Below are 13,853 nucleotides of genomic sequence, written 5' to 3' on the forward strand. Positions count from 1 at the left end.
TCAACCAACTGAACAAATTGTGCCGTGTCCTGGTTAGGAAATACATCTATACCTAGAAGTTTATTCATTTATTCCAAACTGGATATATTGCCTTCCAAAGGGCACTTCAAAATGTAAACAATCATGGCTGCCATAAATGAAGGATCTTTTCAATTCAAAGTGCTCAAAATTGGCCACTTTAAATAGCCCTTTGGAATAAAGGATTTTAAAGGATACAACTGATGGATACCCACACCTCCCCCACGATTCCCCACAATTTCACAAACTTCCAATTTACTTTCTTTTGTCAAATGTGTAGGTGCTTTAGTGCAACCTGCTGTTCATCAAATGCACTACAAGCCTGTACACCCAAGTAGTTGTGCATCCACCACTAGCAACAATTTTGCATATATAAATTTTAGGAGAACAAAGGTTGCAAAATACACCGTTTACTAAATGTTAACAGATGTTTTGACATACTGAGTATAAAGAGAATGACATTTTATTGTTGAACACTGTGACAGCACATTCAGTGATCCTCCACTTGGAAAGGGTCATCCTCACTCTCGCTCTCATCCAGAAACTCCTGTCGCAGGGGTGACTTTTCTGAAGCCATTGCTTCCATTTGGAGGACATCCCTCTTACGACGGAACCAACGAACCCAGTCTCGTATGTGGCTGAACTTGGCAGAGCGAAGGTGCCAGATGAGAAGAGCACAGATCAGAACACTCACCAAAGAAACTAGAGGAGAATGAAGAATTTCAGGATAGATTAGTTCAGTTCACTTGACCGCCTGAGATTAAGGGTTTAAATGAATGTTAAATACCTGTGGCAATTACAAAGACTGCCTGACTTTGGGAAGCCGTGTCTGCCGTAAAGTCGATCACTATGGGACTGGTCACCTTGCCAGAGGATATATTAACCTAAAACAACAGGAAGGAGAATGCAAATAGTACATGTGTAATTTCACAGTATTCTCAGCTCAGCCCAGTATTATACACAATATAATAAAATTATGAATTACCATTCAAAGGTTTGGGATAAGATTTTTTTTAAAGTGCTTACCCAGGCTGCATTTAATGAAAATACAACAAACAGCAATACTGCTGCTTAATTGAAATGTTTTTTGTTTTTTTTTTATATTTAATACATTTTCTCTTTGATATTTACTCATGAACTCAACAGTTTCTATTTTGCAGTGTTTATTAGCATTAATAAAACAGTTATTTTTGAAAAGTTATTTTTCTTAAAAGTGAGTCGACTTAATAATTGAAGCATGCCATTTTTCAAACTAATCCCAAGTCGTTTCATGCTGATGTCAGCATGAAATATTAGCATATTGTCTGTCCACTTAAATGAAAATGCCAATTAATTCTAAAAATAGTAGTTTCGGTAACACTGAAAACAAATCAGCACTGCGCTCATTACAGGCAAGAAAATGAAAATGAGATCACCACAGATTAAGATCATGCAAAAAAGGAAGGAAAATTAATCATTTAGGAGTCATTGAGCATTAACCTCGCCTTTTGTTGGGGGCATCCAAAACACGAACCTTTCATGACCCATAATAACTAAGACACTTGAACTTATGGGTTTTATTATGCCAAACCATCTACTTTAATGAAAATAGAAAAGCAAATATACACATTTATTTTAACAATTTAAAATAAACACCACTTTAAAACTGTTAGTAAACTAGAACCTGCCTGCTGGAGCTTTTGCTGATACCCATGGGCCTGAACCAGCAGCTGATGTGTGCCTGGAGCCACAAGAGTGGTGAAGTGACCCTGACTGTCTGCATGAACATTCATAGAGCCATTAAGCACAACAACAGCATCCGGCATTGGACGGCCTTTGCTGTCCCTCACGACACCACTGAGCCTTCTGTGAACCTTCAAAGATTAAACAGTAGGAAAACAAATTAAAATGAAATTCTAGTTAGAAATAAAAGGTAGTTTGTCTCATTCACTTCACATAGTGCTCTTAAAAATACAGTTTGTATCAAAGCCCTGAACGGTATCAAATAGGAGAACAGAATGACAGGGATGTGCAATGACATTTGTTATTAAATGCAGAGACGTCCTCTGTAATCAAATCGCCGATAATCGCTAGAAATTTAGTGTCCCCAACTACCTCCAGCAGCATGCGGAAAAGAGGCAGTCTGTTCTCCATCCACCTCGAGAAGAGCTGACGTTCGGCTGGGAACAAACAACAGCCAGTGTATATTGTGATCTCAGGGCAAACGCCCACATCCAAACTGAAGTCCTGAAAGAGCAACATTTGTATTTTTCTAAAAAAAGACAAAACTTGGAATATGCAGAAAATAAAATTTGTAAGTTACATTGGAGAATACTTAGGATATACAAAAGATACAGTATCTGCAATTCAAATGATCTTAAAATGACTCCAATACCTTCATACTGCCAGTGTGAGCGCTGAAATCTGCACCCCTAAGGATCCCTCCTGGGAATTTCTCTGTTGGGTTGTATCCAAATCACAAAGCATGGTATGAAGAGGATTCCATAATTATGTAAATGATAGCAGAATTTTTTTAAACTTAGAAATTGAAAGTCTTTCAAATATACCTGACTTGTCTGGACATTGCAGGGTACCCAAGTGCATTAAAGGATGACTACTGGCATACAAGGAGGCCAAGTATCTCAATGTCTCCTCATTTTGTGCTGTGGAGTCATGATTGATCAAATTCTTTATGACCTGCATAAAGTTCCACTAAAGCTGCCATAACACGACTTTGTAAAAACATTTACTGTCAGAAAAGTTGTGCGTTCAAAGATTGTATCAGAAACAAATGCAATCAAACATACAGGCCTGGTTTCATAGACATGGCTTAGTGTAAGCCAGCATTAGGTCATAGTTCAATTAGGACTATTTTTATAAAAACACCTTAAAAAGCATAACAGGTGTGCATCCTAAGATAAAACAAAAGGCACTGAAATGTTTTAAGGTCAGTCAGTTCTAAGCTATGTCTCTGAAACCGGGGGACAGTCCATTCCACTTAAAAGAATAAATTACTAAAAATGTAAAAGATATATATTGTGCCGTTGGTTACCATGCTGATTAGGTCTGTCATAGGGGTATGTAGCCAGCAGAGAGCCTCCTTCCAACACTACTGAGAGAGAAAACCCCCCTCCATAAATCATATTCATCACTGCACGCGTCTCTGGCTGTGCGGATGCATTGCCTAAGTATAAAGACAAACCTTATATTTACTCTAACCACAGCTTTGAAGTGCTAAATTAATTTTTTTTTTTTCAATTGCCGAGTGTTGACTGACCATAGAAGAAATCAGTGTCCAGGTCTGTGCCATGAGCGTTGGTGTAACCCTTACTGGACGAGCAAAAGCCCTCTTGTGCCTGCTCTCTACCATCAGGGTTCACGCATGGGAGAATCAGTATCCTGCTCCTGTCTATCAGCTAAGAATGAAGAAAATCAAAACTGTATTAAATAACAGATTGTGTATCTGTCATCTAAATCTAGTGAGCTGCCTAAATAGTATGATAAACAAACCCCAGACCCACTAGATGTTCCAAAAGGTAGGATGAATAATTATGCTTGGTTCCTTTGGCCTTATTATAAAAGGCAGCACATCAGAAAAGCATTATCAGAATGCATTTCATGCCAGTTTTTAAATTTTTTTACTGTTTATAAACTAATTTAAAATTAAACCCTATATGGTTTCCAATTTAAAAATATATTGAATGTCCTTTCCATTTTTTGTTAGCTTAAAAAGGTATACTGCACCACAAAATTATATCATTAATACCCAATAATATATCATTAATAATATAAGCTTACCTTGGTGATGGCGGGATTCCTGCCGTAGTTGAGGCAAAGAACAGAAGCAAATTCAAGCAGCAACTCTGGACCTACTGCTGCATTACCATGAACTCCAGCCACAAAACGGATCTTGGGTTTAGCAGCTTGAGAGATCTCCAAATTGCCAGCGATCTCAAGAGCCCAGATAGTTCTGATCTCAGTGCTTTGACCCAAACTGACCAGGAGTGACGAAAAAAAAAAAAGATTAACAAATTGAAGATATCCAAAATTCAATAAACAACAATGTTGTTTGCCGTTGATGTTTAGCTTACGCCATTCTAGATCGTTAATTACCGGTCCAGTTATTGCATACCTGTACAGTCGTGTGATGCGAGGGAAGTTTAAGGTCAATCCACGCAGAAACTCGGAGCGTTCCCTGTAGGTTCGATACCGCAATGTCTGAGCAGGGAGAAGACTGCGGACCAACTGATCCAAATACCTAGGGAATAAAAGCCGTTCCACCAGTTTCTCAAAGTCCTTTTGTTCTCCTTCCTCAGCAGATGGCTGCAGCATATCTCTCGTCAGCTTGAAGTCCACCTGCTCCACCCGAGTATCCAACACCCGGACAGATGTCGATATTGGAGTATAACTGTGGATAGGTCAAAAGGAAACATAATGGCGGACCCAGTTTATAACTGGCATTGTGCTCATTTGCCCATTTCTCACCCTGGAGCAGAAGCGGTGATATGGTAAGAACCAGGAGCCAGAGGTCTCCAGTATTGGCCTGTGCTGCTGGTGTGGACAAGATGGCTTGAACCTTCCACCATGACTGTGGCATTAGCAATTCCTTTTCCAGAATGACCATCAATCACTATGCCCCTCACAAACAAATGAACCTGACATATGGGACATCACATAAACCATACACATCAAATGGAATAGCTCACCCAAGAAAATTATTATTATTGTCACAATCATGAAATGAATCACCTGTTGTATAAAGTTCAAGAGTGCTTTGTGATTCTTCTCCCAGTACTCTGAGAGCAAATTCTCTGGTGGAAGCAGTTCACAGCTCAGTCCAATGTTAACAGCTAAAGTGTCCGCGCTTTGATATGCCCAAGTCAGCAAATCAATGCCTACCGTTATGCAAAAAACAGTGTTGATTTCCAAGTGAAACAGGACACTCTAGGAATACAGTAGTCAACCATCATGCCCTCTTGTCTTAGGACAATTTTGATTAACTATTGATCCACTGCAAATGTTGACCACTGTAAGTACTAACAATACACAAGACAAACCTAATAAAATGATAAATGTACAATATCCTTCAAAAATGTAGGGCCAGTAAGATAATTTCTGAAGAACTATGTGACTGAAGACTGGCCTAATGGCTCTTTTTTCCCCCTCGCCCCATCACAAGTATAAATGACACTTAAAAATCAAATAAAAAAAAAAAAAGAGTTCAATAATTGTAATACTTCACACCATTATAGATTTACTGTGTTTTAGAAAATAAGATTTCATTCAATAACATACCACCACCACAAATTTGAAAATGGTAAATAAGAGTAAGTTCTGATACAATATTTTGTGATTATGCTTTAGTCTGACCTGTGACTACTGGTCGATGGTGCTTAATGGCTTTTTTCCCTCTGGCTCTTGGCACATCACAGGTCTGAGGCCCTATAAAAGCTTGAGATTGCTGGAATAAAATTAAATGGTATTGGACAATTTAAAGGAAGGCTTGTAACATAAATATTAATAATTAAAAAAAACACAGACACCCAGACATTCAAAACTGCTAATGATTTAAAAGGTCACAAATGCTACATTAACATTATATAATTCAATAGCATAAACAATATGCATACCGCATAATAAGACTTCGCAACAGATTTAAACAAGTCCTCATCAACAGAGTCAAGGGAACTGGGGTAGACTACTCCCCTAAACCCTACAGAAAACAACAGCAGCACAGTTTTATTATTAAAAACAAACATCATTATATTAAAAACCAAGCAACTTTCTGTACCTCCACGTATACTTGCAGACAGTACAAAGAAGTGATCCTTGATCCATTTTATCACTGCTTGGGTTTCAGCTTCAACAGTATTTTTCAATCCTGACCGTTTAGGAAAATTTGCATTCAGGTCAACACGGCGACCATTACTGTGTCCAATAATACTTAGGTCTCCTGGGACACGTTTGTTGTGAGCTATGAGAAGAAAATTACGGTAAATTAAGAGGATAACGATGAAACAAGGTGCTAATATGTTTGCTCTTACCTTTTAGTGCTAATTCATATCCGTCTGGGTTCATGGAAGGCATGATGTGAATTCTTGTGCTATTGACCAGACGTGTGACCAATGGATCTTGGCCATAATTACGGCACAAGTACTCTACCAGGTTTAGGAGAATCTCACGTCCGATAAACTCATTTCCATGCAGGTTACCCAAAAACATGACCTCTGGTTTGCCTGGATGAAGTAAACAGGTGATCGCATAGATGATCAGCTGAGAAATACTTTTATATTATTTATGTGCATGATCGTATGCAGCTTCACCTTTCTGATCAATACCAGGATTGGTGGATATCTCCATTACATAAAGATTTCTGCCCTGCACCGATCGTCCAGCAGAGTTCAGGTAAGTGATGGAAGGATGGATAGCACTAAGCAGTTGCAAGAACATCTCCATTTCACCATAGCTATGATATCGGAAATCCAAAGTATGGATTGGAGACCTTGAGGTGGGAGGCCCACGTGTGTTCCGTCCGTCACTGGTTACCACAGGTTTTTCAATGGAATCTAGCATTAACATCTCCTCTACAGGTTTATCAAGTGTGAAGTTTAACACAGTGGCTCTGCCTTCAATCACAGGCACATTCTTGAGTGTATTTGAAAGATATCTGAAGGAAACATTAAAATTCCTTTAAACTGGACAAATTCCATTTCATTGCCGTTCTTTTACGAATCTATACATGTATAATCACCCAGGTGAGCTTGCAGTAACGTCGTATCTTCCAGGCAGAAGCAGACGATAATAATCACCAAACATCCAAGTTGTGATGTTGTGATCAGTTCCAGAAATGGAGATTGTTGCATCTGGGAGACCAAAGCCTAATCTGGTCATTACAAAACCTCTCACTCCAATATGAACCTAAAAAGAAGCAAAAAGTTTGTCATACAACACATTGGACTACACAAATCATTCACATCCACTCACTTGGTGTATGTAGGCAAGAAGGGACTCTTTGTTTTTGCCCCATTCTGTGAAAAGCTGAGAAGCTGGTGGATACTTGCAGCAGCTCAACTCAAAAGTGACTTCAAAGCAGTTCCCTTTAAAGAAGTTGTAATCCTGCATTCTCCCTGTGCACAGACAGAACAGCAAGTCATCGAATCAATGTTCAATGGAGGTCCACCTGGGTACAAGGACTGATTTTAATGTCAAACAGTGATACCATCTTGCGAGCCTTTCTCTGGATCCTCAGGACAGCCAGGATTGTCCATCCTCATAACAGGATGGTTCTCAGTGTAGGTTTGTGCTAAATGGCTAAACAGAGCACGATCTGCGGTCAGCCTTGAGGTTGCATAAGAACTGGCGTCATCAAAGGGGTAGGTGGCCATCACTGAGCCCCCATGGAGACTACCAGATAAGACAAACCTTGAAAAGACAAGCAGCAAGCATGGTAGGAAACACTTTGTGAGAAAAGATCCGACTTGTGAAAATCTCAGTTCACAGGCAAAAGAACATTGCACCACTGAGTAATCACTGAATAATCAGAGATTCATGTTTTCATCTCAATTAAAAAAAAAAAAAAAAACACATTCACATTAATTTTGTAGTGAACACAATATTTGAAGTTTCTATAGTATTGTTTAGTACCATTTAGTATTAGGGTGACCATAAATGCCATTTTTTCCAGACGTGTCCTGGCCAGGAATTTTATATTACCTAAAATATCTAGGTTTTGGCTTTGTTTGCGTCTGCAGACCAATCAGTGTATGACATTTATTGCTTATGTTTTCAAAATGTGCTCAAGGTACATTGAATCAAAACAAATACAGAAATCTTGGCCAGGTCAGGTCGAAGGGAAAAAAAAAAAAAAAAAAAAAGACCCCTGCTGACCCAAATAACAACTACAAAATTATTTTAAAAGACATGAATTTAAACCGCAAGCTTAATTGAGGTTGTCTGTGCAAAATTGTTTATTTTAAACATTTTACACATATATAATGACTTTAAAACCTTGTATGAATTTAATAACGGTGTAGAGAAATAATTAAAACTACACGACAAACTAAATACACACACAAACAAGACAACATACTTTTTCTCGAGAATCCATTTCATGACAGCGGTGACCTCCGGTAGGTCTTGTGAGGGCTTGCTGACGGACTCATGCCGGTCTGGGAAACTCTTATCGAGGTCATAATGTTTAGTATTCTCGCGGCCTTCGCTGCTTCCAGTGCAGTCCCCTTCCACCGCGCGCTCAAAGCCGTCGGGATTCATGCTGGCCATTATATAGATATCAGTCCGGTTAACCAGCTCTGTGACTCTCGTATCGCGGCCATATTGAGTTAACAGGTACTCAATCAGATACACCAACAGCTGCCTAGATAAAGCCTCGTCTCCGTGGATATTGCCCACATACTTGAACCTCGGTTTCCCCGGCACGTCCATACTCGGATTCGTTGTTATTCTCATTACCCAAAGCTGCCTTCCCTCGACAGACTGTCCGATGCTGAAAAAGCTGCAAATATGCGCGTAGTCTTTAGAAAAACCCTGAAGGCGATCGGTCATGTCAGCGTAGTTATAATATACTTTGTATGTTTCATCGTGAACGTTGCTGGTGCGTCTCAAACCAAGCATGCGGTGCGGAAATATTAAAATATGCGGCAAAATAAACCACAACGTATGCATTATGTGATTGTAGTAGCTTAGTAGTGATTTTTTTTTTCTAAAAATCTTTTGTTAGTTGCCTTTTTGTTGAGCCATCACAAATTGTTGATCACTGGCCTGTCTGTGTGCAGGTTAAACGCATTGAATCAAAATCAAAGACTCTTAATAGATTACACTTGGCATAATCAGTATAAAATTGGTTCGCACAGGGTCAAACCAAAATCGGGATTCAACCACTGCTATTTGTTAAGGGGTGGTTGTCGATTTTCCCAGTTTTTTTTTAGTTTTTTTTTTATTACATTTTTTTTATTCAGCCTATTTATTTTTTAACCATCGAAATTAAGTTAAATGTGAAAGCTTTATGTATAATTTAAAATGTATTTATGTCATCATTTTTATACCTTTTTATATGCACATTTTTTTACAACTTTTTAAGTTCTTTTTTTAGTACCCATGATAGACCATAAAATTTGCATGTTGTACACAAGGGTAGTTAAAGGACATATATATATATATATATATATATATATATATATATATATATATATATATATATATATATATATATATGTGTGTGTCTGTGTGTGTATATATATCTTTTACTGGCAAAAGTATACTGACAGCCATCAGTGTACAAATGTTTGTTATAAATGATTACAATCTGTACATAAAGTCATATCAAAGTACAGTATTTTTTTTTTCCGTGAAATGTCACTATAAAGCCTTTCTGGTTCTCACCCCTTAACACAGTGGTTCCCAACCTTTTCTTGTTTGAGGCACCCTTGGAAAGCCTTTCAAAAGTTCCCGGCACCCTTATAAGGAAATAGATATTTAAAATCTCCGTAGCTTTTTTATTATTATTTATTTATTTGTTTCATTTCGAGAGTTTGCATGCAACAACACCTTATACCTAGTCCTAGATGATATGAGAATACTGTTTACACTGATTCTGCCTTAATAAAAAAATTTTGTTGAAATTTTGGCGGCACCCTCAAAAGATCTCACGGCACCCCTTAGTGCCGCGGCACACCGGTTGGGAACCACTGCCTTAACATGTCCATTTAATTTTCAGTCATTTTATATGGTGATAAAGTAGCATCTGAAAGGTGATTTAATGGATTGCATTTGGATGACATCACTAAAATGATAAACTGACTGTAACACTAAAATTGAGTGTACTACTGTCCTCTTGCATTATCAAGTCTGTAAAGCTGCTTTGACACAGTCTGTATTGTAACTACTATATAAAAAAGTTATTGACTTGACTTACGTTTGACATATAATTAAATTAGAGCCCCATCTGTTGCCATGTGAGTACAAAAGGCTAGCTTTGTTATGTTTTAATGTAAATTCTGAGACATTATACCTTTTGATTTCAAATTTTAATGTTAGACAATTCATCACACCTTTTCTGAAAATGACTGATGTTGAGGGTTCGGTGTTTGTTTTAATGTTCATTTAAGGTCATAAAGATCCACACGCCACAGTCAGCTGATATCAATTATTCTGTTTTTTTTGTTTCTTTAGCTTTTATGCTCATGTTCTTTATTCATGAAATATCATACAGAAGTTGACCATGGAAACTGCAACGGCTATGATCATGATGATCGAGTCATGACGAAAGAAGAGCAACGCTCCCGGCTTCTCACCGCACCACGTCCGTTCTGCTGTCATCATACAGGACTTTATCTTCTCATCGTTCCTGCCGTCAATAGTTTGTCTTTCTTTCCTCATGCAGTGGGTAAAAAACGTGCTGTGGACTTGTTACATTATAGTGTAGCACCAGTATACCAGCCTGCCGCCCGGGTCGACAAACCATCTTGCAAGGCTGGGAACAGAGGGATGGAGGAAGTGGAAGTTTGAAGGGCTCAGAAGGAGGAAGAAGGGAGGGAAGGGAGGAAGGACACGGCTGGCTCCTCTCAGTGCTGGATCCTACGGATAGACTGGATCTGAGGGGTCTGAGCGTGGCAGCCGTACTCCCTGTAGTGCCTGTACTCGCCTCCGTGGCAGTCGCACTCCATAATGTACTGGTAACCACGGTAACCAGGATACTGGTAGCATACCCAGCTGGAGAAATAGGGACAGAGAGGTGGCATGTTACCATGGATGCCAAGTGAAGCGCTTGATACCAGGCTTTTTTAGATACAGATAAAAGCAGCATAAGAGAAAAATCCATTTGACCAATCGTACTTACGCGCCACTCATGACTTGGATGGAGCCGACCTCGTTGTTGCACCATCCCATAGCCTGCAGGGAGGGGTAGTCATTGCACACCTCCCACTGCCTTCCAGTCATGTTCTCACACTCGAAAAGCATCATACGGCAATCACTGTGCATCTGATTCACAATAGAGAGAGAAAGATATACAACTTGTTAAATGCCCTGTTGAGTGAAAACTGGTTCCCTTTAAGTTCATGGCTTGCAATTTGAATTAAACTGGCCCCATCTCACAGGATTGGTACAAATGAAACTGCAAATGGAAATTGAATTAACTGCAGCGTAACACAACTTACTTTTTAATTAGTCTAGCACAACAAAACGGACAAGATATTGGATTCTAGGATACGTTCTTCCACCATGACCTATAAAATGATGTGAAAGTAAAATCTAAAATAATCTATAATTAAATCATTTAAATAATAATTAAATCTAAATTACCAAATATAATTAATATTTATATAAAAAACATATATCATACAAAAGTACAATAAAATACATTTTAAATACATTTTTAAGATTAATATTTCTAATGTTTTGATATGATTACTTGTAAATGTAAATGGACTATAAATAATAAATTAGATTTAGTATTACTCAAATTTATATTTGATATGTATTGCTTTGAAACAAATATATATAATGTAATATATAATATAATTATATGTTTTTTATTTCCCTTTGTGTACAATAGCAAAAATATATAAATTATTTAAATAAATAAATAAAGGTCGCTTTCAGACACTGATTATTAATATTTGACATAAATTTGATCTATATTGTATTATTTATTGTAATATTTCTTATTAAACCCCTGGTGTATATAACAAGAAAAAGGGAAGTAAATAAACATAGCTTTTCAAACTTTGACATTTCTATAAATTCTATTTGAATTATGCTATATGCGATTTTTTGCTAGTTCAATTCAAATGAAACGTATTCTAAATTCAGTTCAATTCCATGTATATATCAAAAAATGTATGTATCTGTGTATTGTGTGTCTCTGCTGCAGATGGTGTCACTCACAGCAGAATAGATGGGGCGGAAGGACATCATCCTCTCAATGCGATAGGCATTGTTGCCACTCCAGGCCTCCCAGCAAGGGTAATCTCCCTTCTCCAGGATGAACTGCTGGCCATTGAAGGTAGAGTGCTCAAAACCTACCCAGCTAGAGTCAGAAGAAACGATTAGGAGACAGGGCCGGGAAGAGGAAGAGATTTACACAGGTTAAGGTGCTTGAAGTTGCTTGCTTTTACTCACACTCCACACTCCACCTTCAGGGAACGGACAGTCTCCATCCCGTACTCCATGATGTTCTGGCAGCAGGAGGTGAATTCACAACGCCTGCCCTGGAAATGCTCCTGATCGTAAACGGTAATCTGAAAAAGAAAGACACAAATATCTTTAGTTATGTTGTTCGCGATTATTTAATTAGATAGTTTGTTCCAAATTACATTAAAACGTAAATTATTAAATCATAAAATATTATGTAAATATTTAAAGTTAACTAATGTTGAAAAGCTCATAAATTCATGTCAACAGTCAAAAAGTTAGGAATAATTAAGTTTTTTTTTAATGCTCACCAAGGCTACATTTATTTGATCAAAAATGATTACCATTTAAAAAAACTTTTCTATCTGAATATATTTCAATTTATCATTCATCCATGTGATCTAGTGTCACATGGTCCTTCAGAAATCATTCTAATACACTGATTTTAGTATTAATAATAACAACTGAAATACATTATTTGAGGAATAGTAAAACAGCAACTAAACATATTATTTTATCTTTTTTCAAACAAATGCAGCCTTGGTCGGCATAAGTGACAACATGAATACACAAACGACCTATTCAAAATAATAAAACACTTCTCTTAAAAAAATAAAATAAATAAAATCGCTTCACCTTCCATGGTCCCATGGGCATTGACATAGGGTTTGTCAGAGCCATTGTTTCAAATATCTCAGCGCTGACTGACCTGCGTGCAAGAAATCACGTCAGAAGAGTTCGCGCACAAACGCTGTTCAACAAAATTCTAGAAACAATAATCAGTTTTCATACATTTCTACTTCCACTAACTTGTCCTACTGTGGAGCTGTGAAAAAAACCCCAGTACGTGTTGTCAAGTATATGTGCATGTAGCAATCTTTGTGCGACAAGCCTGAACACTGTTGAATCAATTAAACCGGCTGATTGTTCAAATACTTGTTGAATCACAAGTATCTCCTCTACCTCTATCAGTTATAATTAGCGTTTCAGATTGTATCGGTGGCTCATTGACTTATCATTCTGTATATTTCATGCTCACTATGCTTTTAATCACTATCTGGTTTAAAGTTGGCAGAGGTACAGGGTTCACCAGACTTACCCAATAGAATGAGCTGTATGCGTTGAGGGGGAATCCACCACGCGGTCTCCTGCTCAGGCATCTGTGGGGCTATTTATACAGACGCCGTTTCAATGGGGCTTCCTGACTCACAGACCCTGGCTGCTGTCAGCATTTTGCATTGGATGCCTTTTGTTTCTGACCTGAGCTGTAGGCCTTTCTTTCCTCCGCATACTCTTTACAATGAAGTGATCTCCACCAATGAGCGGCCATGGAGCTGCATGGCAGCCGTACGACCATCTCTCATGTTCCCTGATGATCACTTCACTTTTACGCTATAAAGGTAGCAATGCACACCGATATCGATATTAGGTGACATTTATATGAATTACATAGAAGGTCATTTACTATAACGCACGATTTTCCTTTCAGGCCCTTCGGATTTGAATCGAAGACATCGCTACGATACTATTTTGATTTTCACAGACTTTTTAGGGAGCTTTGAAATATATTTGCTTTGCATATGTGCTTTTTTATATATGCACAACATACAAGGTTTGAATTTGTTGATGCCTGCTACGATGAAATAGCAATAATTTAAACAATAACGAATATTTCTAGTTTTTTAGCCTCCAATTCATCTGAATGC

At 37.9% G+C, this 13,853-nt stretch overlaps 2 protein-coding genes across 2 annotated transcripts; both read right to left on the minus strand.

Moving 5' to 3' along the window:
- Positions 1-465: 465 nt before the first annotated feature.
- On the minus strand, positions 466-8,849 carry cpdb (carboxypeptidase D, b). The gene is made up of 21 exons (XM_043220716.1): positions 8,087-8,849; positions 7,217-7,419; positions 6,982-7,124; positions 6,749-6,915; positions 6,321-6,664; positions 6,042-6,233; positions 5,789-5,971; positions 5,628-5,710; positions 5,368-5,458; positions 4,747-4,892; positions 4,483-4,652; positions 4,130-4,405; positions 3,796-3,991; positions 3,275-3,413; positions 3,050-3,181; positions 2,565-2,660; positions 2,393-2,454; positions 2,113-2,244; positions 1,686-1,871; positions 806-902; positions 466-720 (listed from the first exon to the last, which is right to left on the minus strand). The coding sequence occupies exons 1-21, from the start codon at positions 8,677-8,679 to the stop codon at positions 509-511; spliced, it is 3,843 nt and encodes a 1,280-aa protein (XP_043076651.1). The 5' UTR covers positions 8,680-8,849; the 3' UTR covers positions 466-508.
- Positions 8,850-10,104: 1,255 nt separating this feature from the next.
- cryba1b (crystallin, beta A1b) lies at positions 10,105-13,511 on the minus strand. The gene is made up of 6 exons (XM_043220699.1): positions 13,447-13,511; positions 12,784-12,856; positions 12,136-12,254; positions 11,902-12,043; positions 10,853-10,995; positions 10,105-10,725 (listed from the first exon to the last, which is right to left on the minus strand). The coding sequence occupies exons 1-6, from the start codon at positions 13,509-13,511 to the stop codon at positions 10,578-10,580; spliced, it is 690 nt and encodes a 229-aa protein (XP_043076634.1). The 3' UTR covers positions 10,105-10,577.
- Between the last annotated feature and the right edge of the window lie 342 nt (positions 13,512-13,853).

The sequence above is a fragment of the Puntigrus tetrazona genome, chromosome 21, assembly GCF_018831695.1.
Source record: "Puntigrus tetrazona isolate hp1 chromosome 21, ASM1883169v1, whole genome shotgun sequence".
In the NCBI taxonomy this organism is placed as follows: domain Eukaryota; kingdom Metazoa; phylum Chordata; class Actinopteri; order Cypriniformes; family Cyprinidae; genus Puntigrus; species Puntigrus tetrazona.

Bases quoted from the DNA above. Each gene is read 5' to 3' on its own strand.
- cpdb (XM_043220716.1), bottom strand. From the start codon at position 8,679: ATGCATACGTTGTGGTTTATTTTGCCGCATATTTTAATATTTCCGCAC. The intron at 6,234-6,320 runs GTGAAGCTGCAT...TACTTCATCCAG, and splicing joins TCCTGGTATTGATCAGAAAG to GCAAACCAGAGGTCATGTTT. The intron at 4,406-4,482 runs GTGAGAAATGGG...ACCTATCCACAG, and splicing joins ATCACCGCTTCTGCTCCAGG to TTATACTCCAATATCGACAT.
- cryba1b (XM_043220699.1), bottom strand. From the start codon at position 13,511: ATGAGAGATGGTCGTACGGCTGCCATGCAGCTCCATGGCCGCTCATTG. The intron at 12,857-13,446 runs GTAAAGAGTATG...TCTTGCACGCAG, and splicing joins TTGGTGGAGATCACTTCATT to GTCAGTCAGCGCTGAGATAT. The intron at 10,726-10,852 runs GTAAGTACGATT...CTATTTCTCCAG, and splicing joins ATCCAAGTCATGAGTGGCGC to CTGGGTATGCTACCAGTATC.